Source organism: Manacus vitellinus, unplaced genomic scaffold, assembly GCF_001715985.3.
Source record: "Manacus vitellinus isolate BGI_N305 unplaced genomic scaffold, ASM171598v3 scaffold_36_pilon, whole genome shotgun sequence".
Classification (NCBI taxonomy): Eukaryota; Metazoa; Chordata; class Aves; order Passeriformes; family Pipridae; genus Manacus; species Manacus vitellinus.
The window spans coordinates 2,485,516-2,498,720 of NW_021940508.1; the positions used below are offsets into that span (position 1 = coordinate 2,485,516).

General features: G+C 39.4%; 1 protein-coding gene across 1 annotated transcript in view; it reads right to left on the reverse strand.

Annotated features, from left to right (window-relative positions):
• The window catches only part of PARP8 (poly(ADP-ribose) polymerase family member 8), a 122,512-nt gene that overhangs the window by 53,483 nt on the left and 55,824 nt on the right, over window positions 1–13,205 (reverse strand). Inside the window, 1 exon segment of the mRNA XM_018077319.2 lies at window positions 4,673–4,710. Within this exon segment, the coding sequence (XP_017932808.1) occupies window positions 4,673–4,710 (38 nt within the window).

Here is a 13,205-nt window from a genome sequence, read left to right on the forward strand (position 1 = left end):
CCAGAATTAATTCTTGTTCTCTGTTTTTTTGCTATGCCTGATACTAAAACTCAGGCTAGATCTGCTGTGCAGAGTGAAGGCTGCACTGAGAGCTGGGTATTAACAGCCAATTATGCAAAATACCCATGCCTCATTTTGTCTAGTCACACAAAGGTTTTTTGAAGTGTCTTCTAATCAGTGGATAACCTTTCCTGTGCCTGATTCAGGAAAAAAAAAGTCATCCCACTTAACAAAAACACTAGGTATGCATATGAATATGATAAGTCTATTCCAAATTTTCTTTAAAAACATAAGGATTAGGTTTGGTTTTTTTGGTTTGGTTGCTTTTTTTTTGCTCTCCAACCAAACGTTTACCAACAACAAACAAGAAGCAGCACGATTTTGTGTACTATCTGCACAAGCTAATTTTGCATGTATTGCTGAACCGCCTATGACAGTAATGGTATTTTGTTTTCTAATGATCTGGGCTGAATTGAAACTTGTGCTCTAGAGCAGAAAGGCTGACAATTAAGATAACACAGATAAAGAGACAAATAAAAGAACTGAAAGAAGGACTTATCTATTACAATTCTGAACAACCCAGTTCCACATCAGCAAAGTTCATGAACTCACAAGTAATTTCAAACATACTGCTGAAACCTCAAAGCCTTTGACCCAGGTGCTTCCAGTAAAATGTTAAAGACATTAAAATTAATTGAGAGGAAAATTCAGTAATACCATCCTTTGTATCACAGCAGTTTTGAGCCACCTTTATCAAGAGGGAGCCTGGGCTGCCAGCCATTCCTTGCACGGTGTGCCACGCACAAATGGGTCCTGGGGTTTTCCTGGTCCCCTGGGAAACAGCCTTTCTACCACGTTCATATGTATCTGCCGAGTCTGACACTGTCCTGCACCTTTGCCTGCTCCTGCTCCTATGCTGTCCCATGAGGGCACTGTGAGTGATCTGTGGTTGGCTCAACACACACAGACTGTGTGCAGGCAGTGCTGCAGGAGGCCAACATCGATTCCTAGGCACTCCAGTGGGCACAGCAACCTGCTCCATCAGCTGAGTTGGTGTCTGCTCAGCTGCACGCTGGGCACAGGGACATGTTTTAGAGCCACGGCATCATGCAAATTAAGTGGGGTCCCTTCTGCCAGCATTCACTCCTTCTCCTACTTTTGTCTGCTGGCAGGAGAGGCATTGAGCTATGCCTCCAGGACAGCTGCATCTTACACTCTCCAAAAAGACCTGTCTTGCCTCTATTTGCATACTCCACCTTGTTGCCATCATTTCAGTGTCAGCCTCACCATGCTGGATAGTTTTTGGGCATAAACAACACAGGCCCATCCCTTTCCAGGCTGGAGAGTGCAAGTTACTGCTATAGAGTCTAATGAGCTGGGATAAGTGAGGACACCATTTGGCTCTAGATATATCTAACACCATATATAAGGATGGGAGAAAGGAAATCCTTGTGCTACAGTTTATTGCTGTACAAAAAACCTAGGAAAAGCAGTATGTTCTGTAACGAATACACATACATATATGGAAAAAAAGACTGCTTAGTAATAGGTTTTATAGATTTTTATTATGTTTTTATGTCCGTTGTCATTCTTTCTCGGCAGCTGGATAATGACTTTCACTGCCAAGTTGGCGTTTTTTTTCCTTTTCTATTTGGCAGTTATTAGGGTTTTTTTTTATCTTCCATCAATCTGATGAAACTTGAAATTAAGATATTGGCTTTGGTTTGTTTTCTTCAACATCCAGTTCCTAACACACTACACTCAGGAACACCTCTCCTCTTAAGAGGAGGATCTAGTACCTGGACCTAGTGGAGGGATGCAGCAAACTACTTGCTGCCACAAACTGGTTCTCTCCGTCTCTGCTGCAGTCTAATGATGTCTAAGAAAAGAATGTTTCTGCTAACAGGTATGTAAACCACAAATCAGTGGGATAAAAGACTACAAGTTTATGTCAGCAAACACAAATAATTCTGAACATATATTCATTAGCAAAATGCTTGCTGCTGTAAAAGCTCTCACAGGAGTCATGATATTCTCATATTAATAGGACTTTAGTCTACTCATTGATGTTATATTCTATAAGTGCTACTTAGGAGTATTATTTTCAACAGTTGTGCCAATGTTATAAGAAAATTGTTACAGTGGTATTTTGTTGGAACTGTTATTACCTGCCACTAAACTTTTCTGTTCTATTTTCACAATTTCAGCAATGGATACGTAACTTTCAGACATTACTGTCTCAGCACTATTCCTGTTAAGTTTGCAGTGTGCCTTTGTAAGTACATTTTTAGCTTTCATTCACAATTATGAAACTTTCAAACACTTTCCACTATTGAAAGTTGTCATGTCACATTACAGTTTCCATAGGTACAATTTAATGCTCAGGTGTTTGTATTTGATGCTTTATGAAGTAATTCAGCAACAGCTACACACAGTTATCAGTACCAAGGTGGTGATGCTGCATACACAACAGCAGTGCAGACAGTGCATTGCATATGCATATTACTCATATTACTCAAAGCTCTTCTTACTTCTGGTGGTATCACTTTAGCTGAATCAACATCATTTCTATAGTGACTTCACGACTTCTATTTTCATATATGTATTGCATGCATTAGCAATTTATCTGATGATTAACTATGACAACCTTGTCCTGGATTTACAAATTCAATCCACTCTGTATTACACACTCTTAAACTACACAGGATACAAGTCTGGTATAGCTATGTGATAATGGACTTAAACCTTGGACTATAAATTTTTATTGATGAGCACGTGCTGCTCTGAACTCTATCAACCAGCAGCAGTACTTGAAGAACACCTTCCAGCTGAGGAGGACAACAGGACACAGCTTCCCAGACTTGACACCATCGCACCCTGACATGTCCCTGAAACATCCCTTAAAACACATACCTGAGAAGAGAACCATGGTCAGCAGTAATGCTAAGTTAGAAATTTAGGACAAAGACAGGAGACAAAGAATCTGGTTCACCAAGTCAAAATAAGTATTTTAGATCAAAGTCGTAAAATGGCAAAAAGCTATTAGCATTCCTAACGAACCTCTTCATCATGAAGCACACATACATCCTGCAAAACCTTGAGATGTGAATGAAATCAGGTCTTCCAAAGCCTTGAAGGGTTGGATTTTAATCTGTAGACGTGCAGGTTTACTCTGTGCTCCAAGCTAGCTATAGTGTGAAACGTTCAAATGCTATCTGCCTTTAAAATATAATGGGTGAAGGCAGAGAATATTCATCAGGTCTTAAGGCCAACAAAGTCACTCAGGCTTGTAGGCCATTGGGACATGCTGCAAATAACACTCAAAAGGGAAATTTGAGGTCTGTCAGACAGAAGTGTTTGCCAGGAAATGAGATCTCATATGCTGTGGGAGTAACTGCTGCTGGTTCAGTGCTCCAGCTTGCCATTTAGTTAGGGGTTCCCAGAGGTAAAATTTTGTGATGTTTAGTAGAAGAAACTGTTAATAACACATGGTGAAGATTTTTTCCAACCATTTTTCTCTCCATTCCTTGTCAACCCAATGGAGTAATCAGTAAATCAATTTACGACAGTGCATTTTTTGAATCTCACTTTCTCCCCTTTCTACATATTGAATAGAGTAATATTAGTATAATTTTTCTTTCTAGTTTTTATTGGTTAAAAAATATATCTAATAAAGGTTGTTAGCATTCTTTCACATAATCCATTGTTTTTAGCACCACTGTTGATTTTTTTGTACATATGCTTCAAACATTGGTGTTTTGATCAGACATAGTCTGCTGCTCATCAGTGAAGAAGATCAAAGTCATACTTCTTTAGAGCTTCTAAAAGAAACAAGAAATATTTCTTTGAGAAAAAGTAAAAAGATGTTATGGACAAAGATCAAAAAGTACAGAGAGTTTAATATCATTCATGGTACTTACACGATTCAACAATCACAGGTGCATAGTGTGGTGCAACTCGACAGTACTACCATGTACTATTAATTGCACAGCACATGTCATCCCTGATTCCCTCTTCTGTTTCTGCTAGCCTGTGCTGCCTGAAGTACCTGTGCAGTCTCTTTGTGAAGGAAATTGGGGAAATAAGCTTCCTGAAAACTAGCTTTTGCTACTACCTGGTTGTCTTTCCTAAGAATAATTCCCCTTGTTGAGACTGGCCGCACGGTCACACAAATGCTTTTGCCAACCCAGCTTTGCAAAGTAACATTACTGAAGGTCCTTGCATGGATTCTTGGCTCCAACTAACCCTGAGAGGCATCAATGCACAGTTCACAGGCTTATCTTGGAGAACATGAGTAGTCTCATCAAGGTCTAATGCAGAAGTTCTTTGCTGGCCCTGTGCCAGGCTGCTCAGATTCTTGAAGATCAAGCTTTATCTACCATGCCAAAGAGAGGCAGGGTACTTTCTCACTCCTATCACTTCTGGCTCCAGACACGAAAGCATTACAAGCCTCAGTCTCTCTAAAGTTGTGAACCTGTGTTCTCACCCTGACCCATCTGATAAATGATGCCTGAAAAGGAGAAATGACTGTGACAATATTCTAACTAATGGAAAATTATTAGCATAAGATGCAGCTGGAAGACATTAACACCCTTTCAGATATTTCCATCTGAATATAGCAGATTGTGGTAACATATATACATGTCTCATGTACAAGAATGTTGCACTGTACCTGGGTAATCCTCAGAGACATGCACTGAATAGGATACACTGTAAAAAGAAAAGAAAAAGAAACGACAACAAAATTAGAAACAACAACATTAATTGCTGGCATAACATTTTTTCCTGCTCCTGTATTATTTTATGCCTATTTATAGGTTCTTGACAGTTTCCAGAACAGAAGGTAAGAGCTATTTTCATGGCTTCCAAAGTGCTCAGCTGAAAATAAAGAGCATCATTGTGAAAGCTTACTTCACTAAATTGGCACACCCTGATTTCAACCTTCTTAAAAGGAGTATCAAAACGGCACTAAATTCCCTTTACAGTAACATTTCACAATATCTGTATGTATGATTAAAAAAAAAAAAAAGGTCACCGACTCTTTGAACACCAAAACTAGTAAAGCCCAGTTTTTCCTGCACCTGGCTTTTGGGTTTGACTCAAGACTCAGCAGGAGGCCTTTCTCATTGTCTGAGGTACTTTTGTACATTCCTGTGAGTCTCAGCAAAGGCTCTGGGTAGCTTGGTCTCCATTCTCTTATCAAAATTCCACATTTTATGTCATATCTGTACCTTTGCGTCAAGCTGCGTTCAAATCAAATTTGAAAGAACCACAGTCACACTAAGGGGTAGCTTCACTACGTGGATTACCTGAATCAACCTCATCAGAAGTGTCACTCAAACACACCACCCTGATCCTCCAGCACAGTCCACGTCTGTTTTCCCTACCACCCAGGGAGACCTTCACTAAACTCGCTTCTGAGAGTAGGACAAATAGGCTGCTCAGTTATCTAACTACCCATCAAGTCTTTCTGGTTTTAAGTGTGCATCTTCATTTTTGCATTAAACACATTCAACTCTGCACCACATTGAAAGCTTTCTGTTGCATAATTCATGCTATTTCCAATTCTAAATCCTATAAATTGTGTCAACTTACTCATATAAATAATACATAGTACAGGTTCATGTCTGTAGTGAGTTAAGCAGACAAAGGCAGGATGGCACAGTCCTCTTACTAAATTTTGGTGTCTCTTGTACTTGATGAAAAAGTGCTGAAAATTGGTTCAGGGGATCTGTCTAAGGGACACGAATACAGCTTCCATGTAGACAAGAAACTGAAGCCAGGTATGATTTTTAACTTTTCTCTCTCATGGGCTTGTGTTAAACGAGCTCCACTTTCACAGTCCAGTGACTGTAAGAGGCAATCAGTATGAAAAAGTAGGTCCCTCCCACTTGCTTCCATAAGTCAATCAACACACAGCTCTGTCACTTGTTTTTGCATGTCATCTATTCTAGATTATTTTATGTATTGTTTGATTAAGAGGCAAAGATGCCTGTTTCTTCAACATCTGCAAATGTTCACATAAATTGAAGCAGAAGGAGTGTTTATTACAGTTGAGCACAGACTTCGTCACACAACTCGACAGCCTCTGTCAAGCCAGCTAAAATCTCATCATTGTATACATTCAACATTTTATTATTTTTTCTCTTTTAATTATTTTTTTACACATTTGGAATAGGCAGCATCTGTATCCCCTCATCTTGGAGTATTTTCCCTAAGGACTGGATTATTTAAATCTAATTAATCTGTTATGGTGTAAAATATCACTCTTTTAAATGGGGGAATATTCCAAAATAAGGAAATGTTTGATCTCACTGTGGTCACATAAGGAGAATTTTGCTCTGTGGTGTAGAAAAACAACCAAAAAAAAAACCACCCCAGGCTGTCAACTGAGGGCCTGTTCTCATCAAAACCCATGTTCTAGATGTTGCTTTTGTTATCATGACTTCTTCCTTCCACTACCAAAAGAGGTACTTCAATCTTACTCTTTCAGACTGGCTGCTTGCACACCTCTTTGCTGCCTCCAGAATTTCTATATACGGGTTTGTTTTAATGCTGAGAACAAGAACAGGGGCTGAAGAGTTACACAACTTCCATAAGTGCAGATACTCAAAACTCAACTGGGTAAAGCCTGCAGCAACCTAACCTCATTTTGAAGCTGGACTTGACTTACTCTATGTGCACATGCACAGAAATTCTATGGAAGTGTGTTTCTCTTCATCATGTAGTTATCCAAGGCAGCAACTTCTGTGGTAATGCTAAATGGAAACTAGTAACCAAAAAATATACTGTACATCTTGTGAGATGGAACAAATAAAAAGGTTTGTGAAAACGCAAGTCAGAAATATTCTCAAACCAGATCCTGTGGGTACTATTCAAATCCAAGGTCTGATCCAGTACCCAGTAAATCCAGCAGTAGGAAGAATAAATGGCTTGAGCACCAAAGAGAGGTGGTGGTGCTTTGCTTGGGCTTGTCATCTTGCGTTAGTTATGTGTGGACTATGGAAGCAAAAAGCAGAAATAAAACTAATGAACAAAACAAAACTTGGATTTGTGTCTCAGCTCACCTCTGTGATTGTCACATATGATCACACTTGGGCACGTTTTTCTGCATTCAGGATAAACTGCTTCCTACTGACTATGCACGATTTGCCAGAGAACAAGATATTACAAGGCTATTAAAGGTCTCTTAAGGGACTCCTGTCTTGTAGCCACCCAGGCATTCTCTCACTGACTTCAATGAGATTTAGAGCCCAGACAGAAACACAGGACTGTGATGGCTTACAGCACCTTAACATGCACAGACTTCAGTAAAGATGCAGAAGTTCAACACCTCTCAGTGTTAAATCCTCTCAAATCCAGAGAAAGCCTTTACTAAAGCAGTTTTCTCATTTAAGTACTCAGAAATGCAACTGGAATTAATTTAGGCCTGGCCCTCACATAGAAGTACAACATGATTGTTCCAGTGAGAGATGTGGTTTTTCCCCTCTGGCAATGCAGTTCCTCTGTACAACCTTATTGCAGTTATTAAATACAGCTTATAGCACTATAATTTATTTCCATTCCCATAAACACATTCTAATCATCACCATTGCTCGTTCAGTTATATTGCTTTAGCTACACGAACACAGCTAAACTTTTGAGCATAAACAAAGCCTTGATGATGGTGCTATTCCTGTTTTATCAGCCCAGACCCACTGCAGAAGACATCCTGCAGTACATATGTTGCTCGACCCGCAAGCTCAGAACAAGCTTCATACCAGAAATGGCCTAGTAAAATTTTTCTTATTTAACAAATAGTAAAGCACCATGTGAGAAATTAGTGGGAACTGTCAAGTTTCACTGCTTATGTGTTTTTAATGTAAATTTCTTATTGCTTGAAATAATATTAACATCCACAGCCTTGGCTTAGAACCACTTCTAATCACAGGGGTCTCACTGTAAGCATTTTCCAATGTGTTTTAACCATATCTGTTCCTTCTTCAGAAAGATTATTCTGCAATGGTTCATCTCCACTGGAGAAATAATTCATCAGCTAGATAGGGATGCACCATGTAATTGCTATTTTTCACATAAATCTGTCACAAATGAATATGAAAAAAGTAGATTCGCCTGCATTTGACATTACTATAATTTATAAAGCTAGTTAAGAAGAAGTGGAGAGTCCAAAGTGATTATACTACCAGACAAAATGTTACTCCCAAATTGCATCTCTAGGGCAAAGAAAAATACCTGTGAAAACTGAAAAAGACAGCAAAGCAAAAGATACTTTGATAAAGCACATTCATAAAAAGGAAAAGAACCAGCTTCACCTCCTTACATCAATTTGGAAGACTGCTTCCTGAGCTTTGAACTGCAGTTTTACCTATCATGATACAACCTAGGATCAAACATGCATCCTAAAGCCACAACAGTAATGCTGTAGCTTGGATGTAGCTTCCCATCAACTCTATGTTATCTCAGCTCTATACCACTGATGCCTCAGAGCTTTTTTTGGATTTTTTAACTTTTATGGATTTTAGATATAGTTTCTCTCTAGGAAAGAAATCCTTTAAGCTGAATTTCCAGCTGTTTTGCACAGCAGGAACAGCGTGAAGCATCTGGCACAAATCTAAGATTTATGCCTATGTAATAGTTATGACAATTCAACCAGCTCTGTTGCACGGCAACAACTGACTTACTGCCTTATCAAGTGTGGAAACTGTGATCTAGTTTCTATTCCAGTTTTAGTTGTCTCTAGTAGAGCTAGAGCTCCATGTCCTAATGCAAGCTTGCAAACTTGCTGAAGAAAGGAAATAAGATTTTTTTGTCATCTGGAGTCTTACAGTAGTCTAACACCAATCTGTAACAGGATACCAGAAAAGAGTAAATAGGATTTCCTTAATCTTAATGCATCTGGAGCTACAGAATTCAGAAAATGTTATTTTTTGTTTACAATATTCCAAAATCTCAGATCTAACCCATTCAAGACGGTGAGATGAAAAAAATATTACTGAAACTTTCATACAAAAAATAAAATTATATTGGTTACAACTTTGGACTAAAGGGCCTTTTTAATAACCTACATAATACTTCTGAAAATACAATACAACACAGAAACTATCTTTTCATTCTCTTCTAGTGAAGCAGTGGAAAGGAATAAAGTCCAGTTGAGGAGATGCAACTGAAATTGCATTCTTTTACAAGTTTCTAGCTATCAGCTCCCAAAATTCATACTCATCTTCAGTATCTACACATAACATGCCACAGTAGATTAAGATTTCACGAATGTCCACTAATTATACAGAAAATGTTTCCATTCCCATCTTCAAGCCTTTGTTTTCTTATCTTTGAAAATGTTCTCAAATTCTTTAGTGGATTCCTATTATTGCCACAGCCTTTAGCCTCCTCTTCTACTTCAATACGATCACCATTTGATCCTGAAACCAGACCATTCATATTGCTTTGCTTCTGACCAGCCTTCTTCTTCAAACAAAATTGTTTCCAAAAAAGCATTCCACCATGGACACAAGCCACTATCTTTCCTACTAACTATTCTGAGATCCAGTTTGAAATTGAATAGCTTGACAATAAATCCCATCACAAATACAGGGTGGAAATTATGATTTTCAGAACGCATATTGTGGGATTCCACCCAAACAAAACTTTCAAACTGCATTTCTGAAATAGCTGACTTTTGAACAAGGGCCTTCAGAATTTATAGGAAATGAAGGCATTTAGGCATTGGCCAGACAAAAAACTAGGTGCACTATCTACACAAAAAAATTGGATTACTTAACAAAAACAAACAAACAAAAAACACTTGTTTTTTTTAATTGACTTTATGTGAATTAGATGATGTAAATTAGAGAATTACAATTCAAAACTAATATTTAAACACACTTCAAAAGGCTTCACTGTCAAGTCTTTCTTCTATTTTGTATATAGATTACATGCATGCAAATAACAGCAGAAGAGACTCAGTAGTCATAAGCAGCAATTTTCTATAGTAAAATTATATTCTGTTTAACGGACACCACCAAAAGACTAGTCTTATATAAAGTCACAGCCTGGAGACAACCATTTCATTCTATGTTGAAAACAGAACAAACAAAATAACAGCAATTGAAATATAAGCAAAAATTACTCCTATGTTACTTATAGGCAGGACAAAGAAACTTAAAGCAAACTCTCCATTTGGTGTTCAACTGCCACAACTCTGAGTGAATGATAAATGTTAGGGGTTTTGACGCTGTATGAAGAAATGAAATAACTACTTCATCACTTAGTTTATACGACTGCTGTGCTATGAAACACTTCATTACATTTCAATGGAGCTCTTAAAAAAACAATACAATTACACTACAGAAAAAATAATCTTGCTTTTCCACTCCAGAGCTTTTGAAGGATTCCATCCCACCCAGCACATATCAGATGAGGAAATGCTCCACCGAAGGTCATATTCACAAACATACACAGAACTATGTCAGTATTCTGAATTTTCCTATCTTATAGATTTTGTTCTGACCCCAGATCACACTTCTGTTATTTCTGGAAACAAGTACTTCATCCTTTCCTAAAAATTTCAACATGTATTCCAAAGGGTGCAAATTTTGGTGAGCACTATTTTCTTTTTTTATTTTAAATATTTGTAGGTTGCTACTCTGCTGGATTGCGAACCATTTCATATCTTACTGTTTTCTGGATTCTTGATTAAAACAATCCGATGGATTTCTAAAAAGCTTTTCAAGTACTCTTTCAAATGCTTTGAATGTGCATGTCTGCATCTCAGCAATTTCTTTTTAGATATACAGGCCATTTCAAATGTCCGTCTGAAACACCTTAGCTCAATGAGTTTCTGTAATCCTTGTTATCTGACAACTGATGACCCAGCATCAGTCACAGCTATTTTTGGCTTCTAGAGCCAGATGTTTGCAAAGAATTGAAATATATGCACATGCCCCTTTGACTGTACATCAAAAGTCTCCATTATGCACCAGGAATTACACAAAAAAGAGTAACAAGTGACTCTGAGTAATCTTTTCCTCTGGAGGTTGGAGAATGTGCGTGTGTGATGACATACGAAAAGTCCCAGGCACATTCACTGATGACAGATTAGAACTATTCCAAAGAGAGATGAGCAGTGTCAGTGCGTCAAAAATGGCACTGCTTTCGTTTCTTGACATAACCTAGGGGTACAGAAGCACTGAATCAAAATTACTATAGTTTGCATTTGTCACTAAGAATAATTGAACTACTGGTCCTCTCATGCAACCAATGTGCATCTGAATCAAATGGAGAATGTTACTGTTATCAGCACTTCGGCTGAAGGCCTGGTGTCCACCGAGACTCCGGCCAACCCCATAGAGGGAGAAGGAGGAGGGAAGGGGGGGAAAAGAAAAAAACTTGCAAAACCGAGGCTGCTAAGAAAGGCGGTTTTATATTTACACAGAGAAAAAAAAAACTATAAGCACTATACACACAGGGAAAACTAACAGTAAAGACTACTTCCCCACAAAAGGTGTTTTCCTCCTCCGAAAACAGCCGTCTATCCCATTCAACCATCACAGAAGAGAAGAAGGAAGTTGTTTCCTTCTTGTCTATGTCTGAGCTGATGTAACGTGGTATGGAATAGCTTATTGGTAAAATATACATCAGGTAACCTATCCTAGTTTCATTTCCCTCCCAAGGTGGGTTACAAACCCACTACAATCTCCACCCCTTATTCCATACCATTTTACATCACACTCATATCCCATATTCGCCTATATCCTGCACTTATACAGGTCTTGTTTTCTACAGTTGTCTTATCGCTGAGCACTCTGATTGGGCAGGGCCCAATCTGATGGAGCCCTCCATCCAGACTGATGGAGCCTCTAGTGTTGACCAGTCATGTAGCCTTTGCCAGGTGCTGATGGCAATTCTTGAAAGTCCCCTCACCCAATGCCTTCAGAGTAGTTTTCAACAGTCCATTACACCACTCAACTTTTCCAGTGGCTGGTATATGATATGGGATGTGATATACTCACTCAATGCTATGTTCCCTTGCTCAAGTAGTAACTAAACTGTTTTTGAAATGAGTCCCATCGTCTGACTCAATTCGCTCTGGGGTGGCATGTTGGATATCACTTGCTTTTCAAGACCCAGAATGGTATTTTGGGCAGTTGCGTGAGGCACCGGATAAGTCTCTAGCCATCCAGTGGTTGCTTCCACCATGGTGAGCACATAGCGCTTACCTTGGTGAGTCTGTGGCAGTGTGATATAGTCAACCTGCCAAGCCTCCCCATATCTCTACTTATCCCAACGTCCACCATACCACAGGGGTTTCACTCTCTTTGCCTGTTTAATGGCAGTGCATGTCTCACAATCATGGATAACCTGGGAGATAGTGTCCATGGTTAGATCCACCCCTCAGTCTTGCATCCATCTATAGGTGGCATCTCTGCCTTGACGGCCTGAAGCATCATGGGCCCACTAAGCTAGGAACAACTCTCCCTTGTGCTGCCAGTCCAGATCTACCTGTGACACCCTGACTTGTGGAGCTTGGTCTGCTTGTTTGTTGTTGTGATGTTCCTCTTTAGCTTGATTTTTGGGTGCATGGGCATCTATATAGTGGACTCTCACAGACAGCTTCTCAACTCGAGCGGCAATGTCTTGTCACAGATCAGCAGCCCAGATGGGTTTTCCTCTACACTTCCAATTAGTCTTCTTCCATCAATCCAGCCACTCCCACAGAGCACTGGCTATCATCCACGAGTCAGTATAGACGTAAAGCCTTGGCCATCCTTCTTTTTCGGCAGTGTCCAGGGCCAATTGAACAGCTTTGAGTTTCATGAATTGACTCAATTCACCTTCTCCTTCACTAGCTTCTGCCACTTGTCGGGTGGGACTTCAGACAGCTGTTTTCCACTTCCAGTTCTTCCCTACAATATGGCAAGAACCATCAGTAAAGAGGGCATAATGTGTTTCTCCTTTGGGTAACTGATTGTATGGTGGAGTTTCCTCAGCCCGATCCACTTCTTCTTCTTCCTCATCTGCCAGACTGAAGTTTCCACCCTCAGGCCAATTTATTATGATCTCTTGAATTCCAGGGCGATTCGGGTTTCCGATTTGGGTATGCTGCGTAATCAAAGCAACCCACTTCATGTAGCATCAGTGGCATGATGTGTAGAGGGCACTTTTCCCTTGAACATTCAACTCAGCATCGGCAGTCGGGGTGCCAGGAG